General features: G+C 32.0%; 1 protein-coding gene across 1 annotated transcript; it reads left to right on the top strand.

Annotated features, from left to right (window-relative positions):
• Positions 1–7,838: 7,838 nt before the first annotated feature.
• Positions 7,839–17,315, top strand: LOC140894486 (aminopeptidase P1). Its single transcript, XM_073302986.1, has 16 exons — positions 7,839–8,006; positions 8,206–8,269; positions 8,677–8,816; positions 9,515–9,799; positions 9,904–10,026; positions 10,096–10,410; positions 11,320–11,406; positions 12,410–12,474; positions 13,306–13,372; positions 13,620–13,754; positions 13,879–13,959; positions 15,126–15,180; positions 15,356–15,460; positions 16,152–16,223; positions 16,714–16,838; positions 16,967–17,315. The coding sequence occupies exons 1-16, from the start codon at positions 7,911–7,913 to the stop codon at positions 17,126–17,128; spliced, it is 1,977 nt and encodes a 658-aa protein (XP_073159087.1). The 5' UTR covers positions 7,839–7,910; the 3' UTR covers positions 17,129–17,315.
• Positions 17,316–19,871: the final 2,556 nt, after the last annotated feature.

Genomic DNA, 19,871 nt, shown 5'->3' with positions numbered 1-19,871 from the left:
AGGGGGTGGCCGCTGAAGGATTGAACGTAGGGTTTGGGGTAGGTTTAGGGTAATTAGAATAAAATAAGGTTTAGGATAATTAAAATATTAATAAGGGTTTTAAATATGAAATATATAACTTAAAAGCTCTAAATAATATTTAAAATCTGATAACTTTAATAAAATCTCGAAATATATAATTAAAGGAATTTTAAAGATAGTAAAAAGTCATTATTTTGGCTTATTTTGAATAAAAACGGACTCCTAAAAGTATATAAAATTAAATACTGATAATTTTGAGGAAATAAAACTCAAAATAATATTTTTGGGCTCTAAAAATGCTCATGAAATAAATTGGATAGAAAGTTGTCATCTCGTCCGTCCACGGTCCCGTCTACGCGATAAAATGATTTAAATGCCAAAAATCATAAAAATCTCAAATTATGGGTTAAATGCTTGAAAATAAATCTTAAAACATGCACAAATAATTCACATAATAATTTAACCCATAAATATAAAATTTTAAATAAATAAATTTCCTAATTATGCATGCGAATTTACGTATTAAAATACCGAGTGTTACAATGAGTGACGTAGGAGTTTTGTCTCCGGACATCCATTAACAAATTCGTGTCTATTTATTTATCGCATTTACTTTACTTTTGCTACTGTTTATAAGATGCATTGGTGAAGCACTTTATGTGTTCTTCATAGATCAAAATGTTGCATAAAAAGTGTTTGATAAAATGTTTCAACCAAACTGTTTTTGTCATTCTATTTGCATTCTTTTCAAAAGATTTTCAATTGTTTAAATCAGTTTTAGAGGGATTATTTTGAGTGATTTTCGTTTGGTTTGAAAACCAAACTTGATATAATATCTCGGTGCTCGGTTCATTTTCGATCCTAAAAAATTATATTAAAAATAACAAAATATAATATGCTCCAGGCATATCAGAGATTAGACGATCGGAGCTCCGATTTCTAATGATCTCCAAATCTTGAGTACTTGGGACAATATAGATAGTTATGTTTGTGCTGTTGATATATTAGGTTGGCCTTACATACATTTTTTTCATGATGATGCATGGAACACACTATTATTATTATTATTATTATTATTATCTTTAAATGTAGATTTAGTAAACTTCAGTATAACATAATAGCTTACAAATTACAACGTTAGCCACGTGCTGAGTTGCCTTGAATAATAATAAAATATTCTTGTTATATATATATCTTGATATTTTTCAGGTTTTGATCTGATACCTCTCTATGCTATATAATAGATTGTATGTCTTCTTGGGAGCCGTATCCCTAAAATAATGTCAGTTATACGATTTTTTTTACCCATATCACTTTCATTTTCTATTTTCATTGGAGTTAAGGAAAGAGTTTTTGCAACTGGTTCTCGAACATGGATGAACTAGATATAAGCCATCAATAATTATTTTGTATATGTTCTAAATATGCAGATAATTTTTTTTTTTTTTTTGAAAAAATTAATACGATTTTAGGTCTAAAATATATTGGAAAATTTCACTTTCCTTGATATTTTCATTTTTTTAATTTAATAACATTTCGACGTTCACAATTCATTTCAAAATAATAATTATCATGATCAAAACCCTAACCCCTCTCTAAAGATGCATTTTTTCTTTATCCCTGACAACATTTACGATTTGCTCTTCGCGATGGTTAGTTTCATCTAATAATTAGTTTCAAAATTTTCATCTAATAATTAGAATTAGAATATATACAAATTCGTGGATGGTGCAAAGTGTAACGCAATAATACATACATACATACATACATACATACATACATACATACATACATACATACATACATACATCACAAAAAACCCATAATTTACGGCTTAATTTTGGCATTAATTTATGTGCTTATTGCTTTCTAGGTAACCTAATTAGCACCATTATTCTCCATTCAATTTCAAGGCCTGCCCAGATTATAGGTTCTACGTGGTCGACCGTAACCCATAAATCCATTTTTCAGTATGAAAATGAATTATCAATATCATGTAATCTCTCAAACAAATTATAATCTCTCAAACAAATTAATTTATATTATTTTCAGTTTTTTCAAAGAGGGGGAAAAAAAACAGTCATATATATGGGAATTTTTTTTCGTCCTCCATTTGATAATGTTTGAATTCTTGCGATCTATGTATTTTTCATTTTTCTTATATCAGTTTTGGTAATTTGATTTATAATTTTGGTCAAATTTCTGTCGAAATGCTTACATGTCAGTCAGTAATGTAAAAAAAATTATTAAAATTGTAGGAAAACAAAAATAATGAGCTAAATCTAAAATTTGATAATATATAAACTGAAACTGCAAGCTAAGGAGACAAAAGCATAAAATAAATTTACATAAGCTAATGTGAATTGCACACTACTGCATTTGTCCGGTGGTTTTTAAAGCAATATATTTTTATTGTGAAATTCTTTAATTTAAATTATCAATTGTGATCAAAATTGAATGATCAAAATTGAATTATAATAATTATTTTATTTAATTAGTTATATCTTGGTAAGAAAAAAATACAATATTACGGGATTACGAAAGCATTGTAATTTTTTTGTTAAATATATGTTCGCATCATTTTTAGAAATCTGTATTTTCTAGACTAGGTTGATGTTTTTATATTTTGAGTATATATGTATCACATATATTGTACGTGTAATATTAAGATCTAGTTTGGCCCATATAACGAGTTAATTATAAAAAAAATTCTAATTTTATATTTCACTTTATGTTAAACGCCCTTCATTTTATGAAGAAAATTGTTTAGGTTTTCTTAGCCATATATATTCATGTACTAATAGGATGTATATACATTTTTTTAATAATATTTAAATATAAATTATAGTTTCTCTATATACATAAAAAATAGAATATAATGCTCCAAGTTATTTTTTGATGATTTTATTTATATATATGAAAAATCAAAATGAACCAACTACTTATTATACCTATTATTTTCGATCCAATATTCTCATTTCACTTGCATTAATATTTTTTCTTTCTCCCACTTACTCGATTTGTTTATTGTTTATTTATTTATTTTTACATACTTTTCCCGATAATCATTACATTACAATTATATTTTAAAGGTTATCAATTATTAATTTTAAATCAAGATATTATTGCTCGAAAGTAACTAAAATCATTTTCCACTAATGGTTGATTAACATATACATGATTTTATCTTCTTGATTAATGCAATATTTAAAGGTTTTTTTTAGTCAAATGCAATTAAGCCTTAAAGTTAAGCCCCACTTTCAACTTTGCTATTGGTAGGCAAGCTCTAGTCCACGATTACAGTCCATTAAAATATGAAAAGTAATCCTCACCCTTACCTCCACCAAATATATATAAACCAATTAGAAAACCCTCTAGTACTATAATGTTTTGAAAATAAATGCATTATGAGGTCGATCATGGTACTGTGGTGGTTAAATTGTTTACAAGATTCGAACAATATTATCATAATCGATTATATTTTTTTTGTAAAATGATTGATCTTCGATCTTACAATTGATATATATGACCAAAAACTATATATTTGATTCTCGATCGTTTGTGTTAGAAATGAGACTAGGACCTAACTCACCTCAAAAGCTAGCTCAGGAGGTGAGGATTGCCCTTGTCTATATTAAGGGCTCCCAGTACTATATCCTACCAATGTGGGACAATATTTCAACACACCCCCCACAAGCCCAGGAATGAACATCTGGAGCGTGGAGATATTAACGGGTGATTTAAACGCCCAGGAATGAACATCTGGAGCTTGAAGATTGGCCTAATTATAGGCAGCCCAATTACGGAGGGTCTGGGCTCTGATACCATGTTAGAAATGAGACTAGGACCTAACTCACCTCAAAAGCTAGCTCAGGAGGTGAGGATTGCCCTTGTCTATATTAAGGGCTCCCAGTACTATATCCTACCAATGTGGGACAATATTTCTAAGGCTGCCTATAATTAGGCCAATCTTCAAGCTCCAGATGTTCATTCCTGGGCGTTTAAATCACCCGTTAATATCTCCACGCTCCAGATGTTCATTCCTGGGCTTGTGGGGGGTGTGTTGAAATATTGTCCCACATTGGTAGGATATAGTACTGGGAGCCCTTAATATAGACAAGGGCAATCCTCACCTCCTGAGCTAGCTTTTGAGGTGAGTTAGGTCCTAGTTTCATTTCTAACAGTTTGCAATTGTAAGATATGTGACAATATGATATAGCCCTCATCACATTACCCATACATATATTATATATATACTATAATAAGCTTAAAAGGTATGAAATCTTTCAACAACTAAAGTGTCACACTTTGTAGAGGATTAATTAATTCGTTATTAATTCCCCTTTAATTAACGATCGAAAAGTATAATACGTGGACGATTTACGAGGTAATATGTGGCATTCCAAGGATCCTTCATTTAATATTATTATTCTGTAATACATTTTATAAATAAACCCTATTAAATTTATCAACTAGGGTACACACACACACACACAAACAAAGAATTCAAAAGTTGTTTTTGCCCTTTCTTCTGTAAACCTCCACGAGCTTTAGCCGCACATGCTTTGCACTTAAAAACTCTTTATATATATATATATATATATATATATATATATATTAAATGAAATTATAATAAAGGGTTTTAATATTTTTCAATAATTTGATGATTTTATAACACGTTTCGATCAATGGGTCTTGCCAGCATATATTTTTGGACATTTCAGGTGTCTTAGATCCGAAGACAGCGCTGTAAAATGTACCCTTTTTCCTATCTTCTTTTTGAGCGCTAGTTGATGAGCGTGAATTCGCATCCTCCAATGGTGGTCCTTTATAGTCAGTGTTATCCAGTAAATGTCTTCCATTTTCACTAGCAATCGAGTGGGATGTTATTGGATATATATATAGCATGAAAATAAATATTATTCTAGGTTCCGAGGAAATGTGTTTTGGTTTTTTGTGATTTTGATTTTTTAGAATTTGATTTTTTTTCATTGATTAGGTGAGTCTCGTGTCGATGCAATATCAATATCGTCTCGAAAGATATTTCGAATATATGTAACACTAAATTATTTTAATTGTACCTATGATATATATTTGTTTTTAAAAAAAATTGATTTCTATGTTATCCAAATAAATCAAGTACGTATAGGAAATATTTGGACTGATGTAACTCTTTTAATTCAATTAATATTTTGGGTCCAATTTTGTTTGGGATATTTTTAAATTTATTTATCTCAAAGTTTAATTCAAATATTTTAAATCGTCAACTCAATCCGATGCTACAGTTCTATTGTTATCTCAATCAAAACAATTAACGTGATTCGAAAAAAAAAAAAAAACCTTCATTCATGTTCATCACCTTATTCTTTTTTTAAATTTCTTTTTTGTTAAATTATCCGAAATCTGTCACTTCATCCAAATGTAATCATGTGTATTTCTTTTTTCAATATCAAATATTGATCTTTCGATCAGTCTTTTTCTATCCAAGGCAGCATAAAAAAATTAAAAATTATTGAAAATTTGAAATTTTGGGAGCCAAACTAATAAATATAGCATGAATAAGAATATAAGAAATAAGATGATGCATTAATATATATATATATATATATATATAAATATAATTAGGTTTCGTTTGTACAAGTACTTATAAAATATTTTTATAAATTTTTTTTTTAAAAATTATAAAATAATATTTTAAAAGTATTTTTAAGAATAAATTTTTATTTGGACGACTATTCCATAATTAAAAATGTTTTACAATTGAAAAACTAATGTGTCCATCATTTCCTTCAATTCTAATATATATATATAAAACATATTTCATTGGTTCTTTAAAAACTATATTTGGAGAGCACTTCTTTAAAAAATGCTCAACTAAACATTGATCAGTTGGCTCATTCTTGTTATATTTGGAGTAGAAGAACCCTCAATCACAAAAGTCTACAGGAAAAACATTATAAACAAAATCTTATCAATTGGCAAGAAAATATGGGCTTTGGAAAGGAATATGCGATGGGTTGCTTTGAGCCCAATTTTAGTTTTAGGGCCTGACTTGCCTGTTATGCATCGCACCTAGTAGTTTACAAGAAAACGAAGGATATCCATGTGGCCCAATGGTTGAACATTGTAACTTTGTAAGGGTATTTTTTTTTTAAAAAAAAAACAAACAAACAAACAAATAAAACAAAGAAAACAAAGAAAGAACGGGTATCTATATTTGACTTTTTATTTTATTTAATTTTTTGAGTTGGAAAAGGGGATTGTCACAATTGGATCTCGAATTTGAGACCTCGCCTCATATTAGAGAATTAGGTGTCAGATGAGTTACACATCATCAGTCATATTTGACTTTTAAAATAACATAATAATGTCGTTGTTGTGGTTGTTGTTATTATCATTATTATTATTATTTTGAATTTTAAGATGATATATTTGGTATGAAATAAAATTTTAGGAGATATTGTAGTTTTATAAAATATAAAATTTTAAATAATTTAGAAGGTAACCCAACTTATCAAATAACTTATTTCGATATATACAAGTTGTTTTAATTGTTTTTTTTATATTTCAGATTATTTACCAAAAACTATAAGCTCTCAAATTAACATATTATTATCTTATTATTATATTATTATTATTATAATAGAAAATTTTTAATTAACTAACTTTTAATTAATTGGTGAAGTTTGAAGATGAAATTACGATTATATCCTAAGTTAATTCTCAACAAATCCAAAATTATTAGACAAATTAGTTATTTTATATGGTCTTCTTTTTTTAGCATTAGATTCTATCTTATTTACTAAAATAACACTCGTTTTTTTGTTTGTATTTTAAAATTGTAAAATTAGATAGTTATCACTCTAAAATTTTTGAATATCTAATTTATTATGTGAGTTTTAAAAAAAATTAATTAACACAAAAAATTTATGTATATGCACACATCGCGTGCAAATGACCGTTAGTAACTAATTGTAAGTGTTTATAAACTAATTAGACAAATACGTATTTGTTGTTTAATGTCTTAAAATCATTTTAAAAAAAATATCACCAAACAATTTTTAAGAGCTTTTAGCATCAGACACCCTATAAGTTGCTTTCAAGTACTCCCAAATCCTAAAACAGCCTGCGAGGCTATGACATGCTTAGAAAAATAATTTTGCAATAGTGAAAAAATGAATTGAAATGATCTTTAGAAAATTGAATAAAACTATTCTCTTTTTTTTTTTTTTTGACATGGGAAGCCGCAACCTTTCGGTGCGCTTTGGATAAACCTCGGACTAACACAATATCCTGCAAACTACGCTAGTCAAGTAAACCACATTAGGCAAGCTCTGACCCCTGTGTGACAGGCTAGTCCAAGAAGGTGTTGGCAGGAGGAATCGAACTTTTGAACTATAACCAATAGTTAACCTACTCCACCAACTTGGACACCGGATAACAAAACTATTCTCTTTTATTTTAAAGCATACGGTCAATTTTAATAGTAATTTCTATGAGATCATCATATAAATTAATTTTATGAGACAAATTTTTACAATGATCTTACTTATGAAAAAATAATATTTTTTTATATAAAAAATATCACTTTTAGTTGTTGATATAGATGACTTTAAAGATCAAATTGACATGTCACAATTTTTTTATCTCCTTAAACTAGAATCATGTGGAAAAATTAGTTTAGCGTACGGAGGAGAAAAGCGCACTTCCAGATACGCATAAATCGCATCTTTAAATGTCTCCAGTCCACCTTAGTCTCGTACCAGGAGAAAGCGCGGTTTCAAATACGCACAAATCGCGTCTTTAAATGTCTCCAGTCAGCCTTCAGTCTCGTACAAGTACAAGGATTCAACGGATTGTAGGGGAGGGGATTACGAGAGCGAGCAAGCATGGCGGAAGAAACACTGCTATCCCTTAGGTCTTTAATGGCCGCACACTTTCCGCCGCTCGACGCTTTAGTCGTTCCTTCTGAGGATTATCACCAGGTTCCGTTGTCTGTTGATCATTTATGCATCAATTCAAGAATCGATATGTAGATCGATTACTGTTATCTTTGTTCATTTTGATGTGTTCGACGTATTTGCTGTCTCTGTCTCCTTTTCCAATTGTTTTGCTGCTTACAGAGTTTATTTTATTGTTTTTTATTTTGTTATGTTCATGATCGATCGGTGATTGATTTGGCAGAGCGAGTACGTCTCTACGCGGGACAAACGAAGGGAATTCGTGTCTGGATTCACCGGCAGTGCTGGTTTGTTTTGTTTTTTTATCAATTGACATGTGTGGTTTGATTTTTCCTTTATCTTTTTGGGTATTTCTTTGCATGTATAAGAGATAAATGTATTATCTTGATGCTAATTTCCATGATTTGGTCGCCTTGTTCTTTTGACTGGTTCATTTCTTTGATGCATTGCCAGTGCATTAGTTGTTTGATGCAGTATACCATTGTGCATGAATGATTTACGACCAACCTATCAGATCATGTAAAATAACTTTTCAATTTTGGAAATTGAAGTAAAATTACGCGTACTTCCCCTAGTTTGACAAGTAAAGAGGGTGAAAGTTGATCGATGATTAGTTTATAGGAACTTGTGCTGTATTGGAGTCCATTTACTTGAATCTAATGTAATGTATTTGTCAAAACTCAATACATTGTAGGTTTAGCACTTATAACAGCAAGAGAGGCGCTACTTTGGACAGATGGGCGGTACTTTTTGCAGGCAGAGCAGCAACTAGGCAGTCAGTGGAAGCTGATGCGAATGGGAGAAGACCCAACTGTTGACATCTGGATGGCTGATGTGAGTTTTCTTTACCTTATACTAATCATCAGCTGTCAGAATATTTATGTAATTATTAAAGAAGCAATCCCCAATCCATCTATAAATTTTAATGCGTAAACATACTCAGGCATGCGAAGTACTGACAAAGATTGACTTGTGATCATATATATATTTTCATCTTCTATCTATAATTAATTGCCTCTGACACCATAATGTAGTAAAGGTTCAGAATGGATTTGGTGTGCTTTTCTGGTGATTAAAAAGAAGATTCAAGATGAACACTTTTTTGTTATGCACTTCCAAATTCCAATCTGGAACGATAAATCCTTTGGGCATGGGCTACTTTCATATTCTCACTAACATTCAGACCCGCAGCAATTAAATGCTGATAACCCTATTGCATGATTACAATGTTTCTTTGTACAGATCCCATCTCAAAAGAATGTTAAGCGTTATTGTAACCTTTTAGCTGTATTTGTCTCCTCATGTTTGTATAATTCACTTCTTTTTATATTTTCTAGCATGCTGAATTTAAGAATCTAATAACCTTTTTCTTTTATCTGGACTACACTTTCTTATTTTTGTCATTAATTTGTGAAACAATGTACAGTTCTGAAGCTACTCTGGGTGTTAAGTAGGGCTTAGCTTTGGTTACCTTGTTTTGAATTTGTTTGCCATGCTCATGTCCATGTTGATTGAAATTTTTGATCTGCTAGAATCTACCAAAAGATGCAGCTATTGGTGTTGATCCTTGGTGTATCTCAGTCGACACAGCACAGAAATGGGAGCGTGCTTTTGCTAAGAAACAACAGAAGCTGATTCAAACGACAACAAACTTGGTAGATGAAGTTTGGACTAGTAGGCCACCACATGAAATAAATCCTGTCGTTGTGCATCCACTTGAATTTGCTGGTTGTTCTGTTGAAGATAAATTAAAGGATTTGAGGGAAAAGTTTGTGCCTGAAAGAACTCGTGCTATAATACTCACGGCATTAGATGAGGCAAGTCTATGATATCACAACATAACATCACTCAGTTATTTGATTGTTTAATCTAAATTCCAGAGATTTCTACTTGGTCTTAGTTTTGATGTTCACTATGTCAGGTGGCTTGGTTGTACAACATTCGTGGTGCTGATGTTTCCTATTGTCCGGTTGTTCATGCATATGCTATTGTAACTTCGGCTTCGGCTTTCTTTTATGTGGACCGGAAAAAGTTGTCTGCTGAGGTTAATACTTGATGCACAATCATTTATTTACTTGTTGATTTGTCGGTCTCAAATTCTTCAAACTTACAGGTAATCTCATATATGGAGAAAAATGGCGTTGAAGTGCGGGATTACAGTGCAGTAAGCTCTGATGTTGTCTTACTTGCGTCTGATGAACTTACTTCATCCCTTTCAAACAAAGTAACTGAACATGAAAATTCAAATAACCTGGACTATGATAAAGACAATTCTGGGATGATAGTGAGTGATAATTCCACAGAAGAGAGTGTCAATGATCTCATATGGGTTGATCCTGGTGCATGCTGCTTTGCCTTGTATTCAAAACTAAACGTGGACAAGGTTTTCCTGCAGTCATCACCTTTAGCTCTTGCAAAAGCCTTGAAGGTATGACTTGTCTATAACACACCACTACTGTGATCGTTGTCCTTGAAGTATCATGACTGTTCGGAAGAATATCTAATGTTCTTGAAGTGGTAATGCTCTCTAGGGCATGTATTGAGTCCCGTGGATCTATAGAGATTTAGAGTCCACTCACCTACTACTTGTTCTGCATTGATGTTCTAATAACACAGGGAAGCACATTTGTTAATTTTAATTTGCCATGGATTGGACTTTCTAAGTGGATGAATCGTCGACACATATTACTCTTGCACATTTGATAATTTCCGTCACGGTTGATTACTTGACTAGGAGACATGAAATCATTTTGGTGAATGGTTTGCTGTCTTTTCTAGTTGGAGTCATCCAGTTTACCAATCATGAGAACTTGAAAGTCATGGACAATATAGCATGTTAAATATGTTGAAATAAGGAACAAGCATTTTCTATCGCCCTCATTGTAGTTGCAACGTAGCACTACAGCCAGAGACGGTGTGGTGATCCAGGAAATCTAATTTCGTGTTCGAGATACATACTCGATGAAGAATTGTGAATGATGTTTCAATGCCCTACAATCATATTTAGAAAGGAGAATGCTTTGATTCCAGAGAAATAATGCTTGTTTCTGATAATGAATTGAATTTCATGGTGGCTCTAATTTTTTCATCAATATTTCTGTTTTGGAAGTGGTGTTTTTTTTCGTCCTAATTTATTGGACTTCTTTTTCTTCATACGTGATTGAAATTTCACTGTGAAACAGAAAGGTGGGATTTAGGTGTACAGAGAAATTATTTAATGAATATTTTTATGCATCTCATGACATTCTGGAAACTATTCAAGTTATTTACATCGATATTTTAGTTGTTTATTGGCTTGAATATCTGTGAACTGTCTCTCTTACATATACTTTCATAGAATCCTGTTGAGATAGAAGGATTGAAGAATGCACACATTCGAGATGGAGCTGCTGTTGTGCAATACCTAGCTTGGTTAGACAATAAGGTATGTTCAGAATTATAATAGGCTGGATACATTAGGTTTTATTTTGTGTCACAGGATTGTGTTTATTGGTAACAACTCTGACGTGGAACATTATGCTTTAGCTCCATTTTCCTACTCGAGGAAATCTGAATTTTCGTTACCACAATTGAATTTGAAATTGAAATCCTGCTTTAATGATTGTGAAAGCTTCGATATTTTTGGATAGGTTTATATTGGAATCCTTATCTTCAAAGCGGTATATACGTTCAAGCGTCAAAAATAGTTTTAGCTTGGGGGAAAATATTAAGTAGGAGAAAGAAAATATCATAAGCTTCATCCTAAATTTGCACATTCACCTTTTTGGCCTAGTATTGATGTATTCTAATCTGCGCCCTAAATTTGGTGTCAGTCTCCAAGAGTGCTATGTATGTGCTCGCGCAAGAATTGTTTTTAAAAATAGTGAGATTGCACAATAAATATATTTGGTACCAATAGAAAGTTTTTTGGACTTTCTAACTTGTGTTTTAGGACTCTGCTCTGTCCATGGCACTATGTAGTTGAATCTCATGCTTCTATAACATGAGATGTCAATCATAAGAAAGATGAAAGCATTTCTTGTACTGTTGCTTTGAAATGACAAAATCGAAATGTTCACAAGAATGATAATGCCAGTATCAGTTCAAGAAATTATTTTAATGCTCAAAGATTTTTCCAATCATTTATTGATTTTCTGTCCCACAAGCTTTGCGATATTGTCAGCTGATAATACTTGTCAAGCTGGGTAATATCTCTTGGATATGATGATAAATTTCATTGTTTTGAAGAAGAGCTGGTTAAATGTGATTGCCTCTAGACATAAACAGAAAATATCTGATTGTGATCTGATTTCATGCGATTGCTTCTTGATCTGACATATGCGATACAGGATGTATGCTTTTTGGTTGAAAGCAAGAGTTTTCAAGGTTTTTTATTATAAAAAAACCTACTGATATACTATGTTGATTACATGTTTCTGTATCCTCAGATGCAGGAGATTTATGGTGCTTCTGGTTACTTTCTGGAAAGTGATAGCAATAAGAAACATCAATTGTAAGTTTGTTGTTCCATTCACGAGTATGAAGTGTTAAGTTAATCCCTTGTATCTTAGCGTTAGTTTTAACCTTGGCATCTTTTCTCTGAACCTGCTGTGTATCAATTACTAGTCTCTCTTTTCATTTCCTTTCCACTTCATTTAACACACTCTCCTGATTGTCGGATTTATGCTGACCATGTTAAGCTAAAATAGATATTGTCCAACAGATACTGGTTCGCAACTTTGTACCATCGCTTGAAGCTTAAGCTTTAGAATTCCAATTTCACTGCCTAATCTGTCAAGCTAAGACAGCTTAAAAGAACTTCAAAACACGTATTCTTCTTGAAGAATCTCTCTCTCAAGATCGGCACTTCTAGAAGAACTATGCATGTTGTGTAATGATGAAACTGGACTAAGCTTAAAAGTATTTGCAAGTAATGCACTATTTTTTTTCCTGGATGGAGCTTCAACCTTTTTCTGCTGTGTAGCCGGTGCCTGCCTACCTTTTTCTTTGAGGTGTAGACCTGAAGTGCACACTTTTTTCTGGAAAGGGTTAAGATTTAGACGAACTTAAATATTGCATAGGCATCCAATTTGATGTTGGATGTTCTATATCCTGGTGTATATTATTTAATCGAAGCACCGTATGGGATAAATACTTTTGAGCTTTTACAGTAATTCAATGGAAAGAAAAATTGTGTGTCTCCACACCGGCTTTTAGGCTTTTGTAGAGGACTAATGAGAAGGGAATAAATTTTTATTTTTTACTTTTTACAAATTGGCTACGTTCTATTATTTAGCCAATCAACTCATTCTTACACCAGTGGTTTTATTTGAAATGCTTACAGGAAAACACCAAAACTGACTGAAGTGTCTGTAAGTGATAAACTAGAGGAGTTCCGTGCATCTAAAGAGGTATTTCTTTGTGTTTCTGCCTTCCCCTCCCTTTCATTGGATAAAGGATACCAATTTTTGCGCTGTACTTTTAAGTAGTTTTATGGGTTTGTGTTTGATTTATCTCTCCATCGACAGTGGATAAATGCAGGCTCCTCATAGATATTATGTGCACAGGGCAGTTTAGTGGCAAAGCGGAATAACTAAAGTTGTACACATGTCAACTTCGGATTTTTCTATTAATATTTGTGTTTTCTTTTATCAACAGCATTTTAGGGGATTGAGTTTTCCAACCATTTCATCTGTTGGTCCAAATGGAGCAATTATACATTATGGTCCAGAGGCAGAAACATGTGCTGAACTTGATCCAAACAGTATGTACTTGTTTGATTCAGGAGCGCAGGTGTGTAAATGAGCATCTTTTTTTCTTCTGTTTTAATTGTGTCTTATTCTTTCATAGAACCTTCATCCTTATTTTTTTCAAGTTGATTTCCTTGGTTTAATTTAATTTAATATGGTATCTAAAGTATCTAGATGGAACAACTGACATAACTCGAACGGTACATTTTGGAAAACCTACTGCACATGAGAAAGCAAGTTATTCAGCGGTATGTGGTGTTTCTTTGTTTCCTTGGTTTATTCTACTTGTGTTTAAAACATGACAATTTCAGTTCAGTTTTTATGAAATGTGTTTATGAAATCTTGTATGTGCATGACTGCATGTGTATGATGATTGATGGGTCACCTTTACCTTCTGTTCTGATTTCAACAAGTTAGCCAATTTGAATTTCCTCATTTTTCCCTTTGATGTGAAAATCTTGAACCAATCTTCTCTGGCCCTTCTCTATCGATCAGGGAGAAAATGGACAGATGGGTAACACAGATCATTGACTTGATTAACCCATATTATATTTTTCGGTAATTGAATCTTGAAATTTCTGATTTTTTACAATTTATACCTGCATGAAGAATAGCATAGAGGTTTGACTAGAAAAGTAATTACACTCGGGAAATTGATAAATGATCATGAACTGTATGCTGAAACCTCTTTGCTTCTGCATCTGTCATAGTTTAAAGTAATCAACCTGACATTTTATCCGGTCATATTTTTTATGTCCTTCTGCAAAGAAAATTTAACCATAAAAATGGCGTTGTTACGAGATCAACCATTGAATTTAAAAATAGGGAAGTGTTATTTAGTTCACATCCATATATGATGTAACACATAAGGGGTCTGATATGTTGGATGCTTCTATAGTTTGAATTCCCTATTTTATTATGTATACATCCATAGGACTCCACATTTTGTACTGGTGAAGAAAAAAGACAAGAAAAAGAAAGGTTGTAAAGCGCATCAATGCTATATTTGTAAAGCACACATGGACACTTGAGATTTACTGCAGCTTAAACTTTGCATAGAATGTGATTTCAATGAATCATAGACATGTATGTTTAGTCATTATTCTTCTTCACTGTGCTCAAGACATTTGTAACTCATACTCATGGCTGTCCATTTCAAGCCCAATCTTTTTCCAAGAAAGTTGACTTTTTCCGTTGTATCCATTTTTTGGACGATGCATTACCCGTGTCACTATTTTATGGTTATCTTTCTTTATTCTCCACTTCAAGTTTAAGTGCGCGCTTAGTCAACTATTCACTCTCCAGAATTCGAGTATTACCTTGCATAAGAATTAATTCTCTTATTTTCTTCACTTTGAGTTCAAAAGCTATAACATTAATTCATGCCACAATATACTTAAATCCTGTATTGCAGGTTCTCAAGGGGCATATTGGCTTGGGAAATGCTATATTTCCAAATGGAACCACGGGTAAGATTGATATTAACATTAAATATCTCATTTTATTGCATGTTTTTTGAAGAGTTCGGGCTGGCTTCAGAAGTTAGGACTAGATTGTTTTCTTGCCAAGTAACCCAAGCATGGTTTGGCTTGACAAAGATATCTGAAAAATTATTCCATGATGTTTCTCGTTTCCACTTTCCAGGTCATGTTCTTGATATTCTAGCACGACTTCCGTTGTGGAAAGATGGGCTTGATTATAGACATGGTACTGGCCATGGAATTGGGTCATTCCTAAATGTTCATGAAGGTAAAGTTTAGTTTGTTTTTGATCAATAATTTTCTTGATATCAAAACGGTTGGTAAACACTGTGAGGCCGGACTTTAGTTTTTTTCAAAATGAGGAGATATAACTGTTTTCTGATATGGTTAGTTAAATTGGATTAAATGTAACTAGTTAATTCTCAGTTACATCAAGAAGATACATTTTTGTTATTTAGGAAAAATATCAAGAGTATGAACTTCTTTTCACTTTGGCCATGTAATTTCAAGTTTGAATGGTGTACTCGAATTTCTCATTACATTCACAGAGGATAATAAGTATGTCTGCTGCATGAGACAGATTCGGTGTTCCAGGCCGAACCCATAACGATGCTTTTAGAATTTTTGGTTTTTAAGATAGAGAGTTCTGGCATATCCACTTCTCCTCCCATTACAGAAATAGAGAAACATGCAAATACACGTAGTAAAATAAGACTCGTACTACTTTATGTATGATTGCCCTATTTTGAGGAACTCCATATTAAACAGGTTCATTCATAGCATTTTGTGCATGGATGTGACATGGAAGTGGATTTTATGGGCATTGAACATCTACTTTTAGAAAGTAAACTAGCTGGTTCCTTTGGTCTTTATCGTTAAACATAGGGATTACTTGCGGGGGACAATAAGAATGAACCAGATAGCTGCATCTAATCCCTCTTAATATCTGCTTTTTGTAGGACCTCATCAGATTAGCTTCAGGCCAGCTGCACGGAACGTGCCATTACAGCCTTCGATGACTGTGACTGATGGTGTGTCCATGGTTTCTCTGATTCAGTTGATTTTGTCTTTTTATCATGAGCAACTAAACCCAAATTTTAAACCACCTAGGTGATTATCAATGGATAATTAAGAATAGTATGATGTTAGGCCTTTTAGTTCTTGGCTATTGTCTCTTTATCTGAGTTATTAAAATAACGTATCACTTATGTGACAGCCTACTCTGCATATTGTGGCTCAGCTGTTTTCAACACAGTATTTTTTTAATTGAAAATGAGTTTAACATTAGTTGTCAAAAAGTTGAGGACAATGTTATTTTTTTTTAAAAAAAATAATTTCATTCAAGGACAGTTCTATTGATAATGATTCTGTGTCGCTTGCTATACTAGGGTTGTTTGAATAGCCATTTTCGAGGCCAGAGGTTGTGTGTGGAGTATTCCCAATTGTGCTTGTTTGAATTTCCTAAATTTGGCCGTCTTTCATTCATGACTTGAGATTCGATTTTTTAAATTGGTTTTACAGAACCTGGTTATTATGAGGATGGGAAATTTGGTGTAAGACTGGAGAATGTGCTGATAGTTAAAGAGGCTGATACAAAGTTCAATTTTGGTGACAAGGGCTTCTTACAATTTGAGCATATCACATGGGTAAACATTTCAGTTTTGTATCGTATGTCTACGTCTCGTGTATACACACCTCATTCTTGTGGCTTGATTCCGTTCCAAGACATCGGCTTTTCCTTCTTTGCTGATACATGAAAGCTTTGTACTTTCAGGCACCATATCAAAGCAAGCTGATAGATGTGAGCCTCCTCGTGCCCGAAGAAATTGAATGGTTGAACAACTACCATTCCAGATGTAGGGAAATTCTGGCACCATATCTGAACACTTCCGAGGTTGAATGGCTGAGGAAAGCTACTGAACCTATTGTTGCCTGAGTCGAAGACTTCAATATGGTATCCTCCAATGTCGATGAATCTTCTTCTCTTAACATTGTTTCATTTTATATTTTATGTGTATATATGGATGAAAAGTCTGTGTCTACTAAATAAATTTAAAATAATTTATTGACACTTACCATTTATATGTATACTTCGAATATGAGATGAAACACAACTTTAAGAACCCTTCGCTTGTTTGCCAAATTCTTGAAAATTTTAGGTTTTGATTGATCATGGGTCGAATATGAATATTTTTTATTGTTATAATCACGAAGGATTATGGTTCTTGTCTAGAAATAATGTGATAAATCATTCATCATCTCTAAAATCCACTTTCCCTTGTTTTCTACACTTTTCGGTTTCCTCTTTTTTCTTTTTAGCATATTTTCTCCGGGTTCAGGATAATGTGACTCTGAATACCTAATCTTATTCAAAATATATTTTAATAAATAACTGAAACCATTCAGCTAAACTGCACTGAATATTACAATATTATATCATAAATATCTCTCTTATTTTGAAAAAGTAAGATCCATTGCAAAGAATGGACTAGCATTGGGACCGATTGCAAAAGTAACGTGGAACGCCAGTTTAAGTGGCGGACCAAGTTGGAAGGATGGTACAGCATTTTTGGGCTCGGGCTATGCCCTTGTGGGCCTGGGTGCCCAATCAAGGGTCACCCGGTGCATCATAGCATCTCCCGCAACAAAATGCATCATAGCATCTCCCGCATTTTTGTTGGTTTTTGTCGCAGTTGTCCGCCACAGGCTAAAAGCTGTGGTTTATAATTTATATATATTTTGATTTAATTTAGATCTCATGTATCCTAGGTGCAGGAACATTGTGTGCGACCACTAAAACCCGGTAGTAGTGCAAAAAAAAAACAAAAACCACTAAAACCCACTACCGGATGTTAGTGATCGCACATAGTTTTCTTGCACCCTAGGGTGCAGGGGATCGGAGCTGTATTTTGATTATGGTATATATATCAAAATCAATTCGACCGGAAGAACGGAAATTTTCATAGATTAATGATTTTATTTATGCCGTTATTTAGTTACTTAAGTACCATTTTTTATTTTATAGTTTATTATTTGTTTAATTCATTTAAATTTAATTTTCAAACGGTTTATAAACTAAAAATATAATATAATAAATTTTTACCTTTTTTTTTGCAAAGATTATTTTTTTAGAGAAAGAACACAATTTTATGTGATTTCTCAAAAAACTTTTTTAAAGAACATCTGATGAAACAACAAGAACTCCTTTTAAAAATTTTCTGAAAAAAATAAAAAAAAAAAATCCTTTTCAAAAGTAAATAAATAAACAAAACAAGCAAGAATCCTATTAAAGGCCCTATGGCTCCAATGGCAAAGACCATATTTTCATTTTATTTATGAACACGTATTCAGGGTCGTTCTTATTTGGAGGCAAAAGAATCGTTCGACTCGGGTTCATTTTTTTTGGGGCTCATAATTTTGAAAAAAAATTATTATATAAAAGTGTAAATTGATCCTATATAAATTAATTATTCTTGGGCTTTTTTCATTCATATCACTGGAAATTATTTTTCTTTTGTCTATTGCCTAATATAATTTTTTTAATTATTTATGGGCCTATTGATAAATTTATTTATGAAGTTTATTATTCTAGGTCTCTTGATAGTTTTTTTTCAAATATAAATTATTTTTTCAGTGCCCAATATGAACAAAAACATTTTTTATTCTTTAAATTTATTATATAGTAGTGTAATTGGACCAATATAAAAACATATTTTCTGACTCATAGGGGTTGTTCTGATATTAATGAATTTATTTTTGGAGTTTTCATTCTTGAAGTTCTCATTACAAGAGAAACAAAATCGGCAATTGATGAATTATTTGAAAAAATAGATGGATATTTCTCAAATGCTCACATTGTTTATAAAATATTGTTGACTATACTTTTTACAGTTTCAAGTGCAAAACAAAATTTCTCAAATTTAAAGCTCTTCAAAATATTTTCTCACTAAACCATGTCATAAGAAAAGATTGAACGAATTGGTTATGCTATTAATTGAGAAAAAAAATCCTGAACAATTTGATCAATATTGTTAGCTCTAAAATGTTAGACGAGTTGGTTTATAGTAATCATTTTGTACATGTTTGATCTTATTACTCAATTAAAATAGAAATATTTTGACTATTGCATATTTTTTAAATCAAAAAATTTGTTATTAGTCTAAAAAAATATGAACTCACATTATGATTTAGGGGTCTCTCTTAAAAGTTAGACTCAAGCCAAAAAATTATTAGGATCGGCCCTGCATGTATTTTCATTTTATTTTTATGAACACATGTATTGTAAATACAAAAATCCTATAATTTCGTCTCGACTCTTGTGTGTCAAATCTGTGAAACAAATCTCTAACCTAACGTTATAACTTTTTATGTTTCATGCCAATTTGTTTTTTAGAAACACATAAGTTCTATTTCGAATAACCAAAATATTTTAATATTTATTCCAATATTCTAAAGAGAGAAATTAGAAAATAGCATTTTTAGGTCCACTAACTTTTTCTATTCTTTGTTATGTTTGTTAAGTATTCAAAATCATCTTAAGTCTCTTGACAGTTGGCAGGGGTCTGTTCTAAAAATCAAAGAACTCGAAAGGGAAATTGAGGGGTTGGCTTCCAAGGAAGAAGCATATTGGAAACAGCGGAGTAGAGCTAGTTGGTTGGCACAAGGGGATCGTAACTCAA

The sequence above is a fragment of the Henckelia pumila genome, chromosome 4 (genome assembly GCF_033568475.1).
Source record: "Henckelia pumila isolate YLH828 chromosome 4, ASM3356847v2, whole genome shotgun sequence".
NCBI classification, from domain to species: domain Eukaryota; kingdom Viridiplantae; phylum Streptophyta; class Magnoliopsida; order Lamiales; family Gesneriaceae; genus Henckelia; species Henckelia pumila.
Note: the sequence above shows the minus strand (reverse complement) of the source record. Positions and strands in the feature narration are given on the sequence as shown.

What these genes read in the sequence shown, in the direction of transcription:
- LOC140894486 (XM_073302986.1), top strand. Translation starts at nt 7,911, where the DNA reads ATGGCGGAAGAAACACTGCTATCCCTTAGGTCTTTAATGGCCGCACAC. An exon ending in CTTCTGAGGATTATCACCAG is followed by an intron (nt 8,007 to 8,205) that starts GTTCCGTTGTCT and finishes TTGATTTGGCAG; the next exon opens with AGCGAGTACGTCTCTACGCG. An exon ending in TGGATTCACCGGCAGTGCTG is followed by an intron (nt 8,270 to 8,676) that starts GTTTGTTTTGTT and finishes AATACATTGTAG; the next exon opens with GTTTAGCACTTATAACAGCA.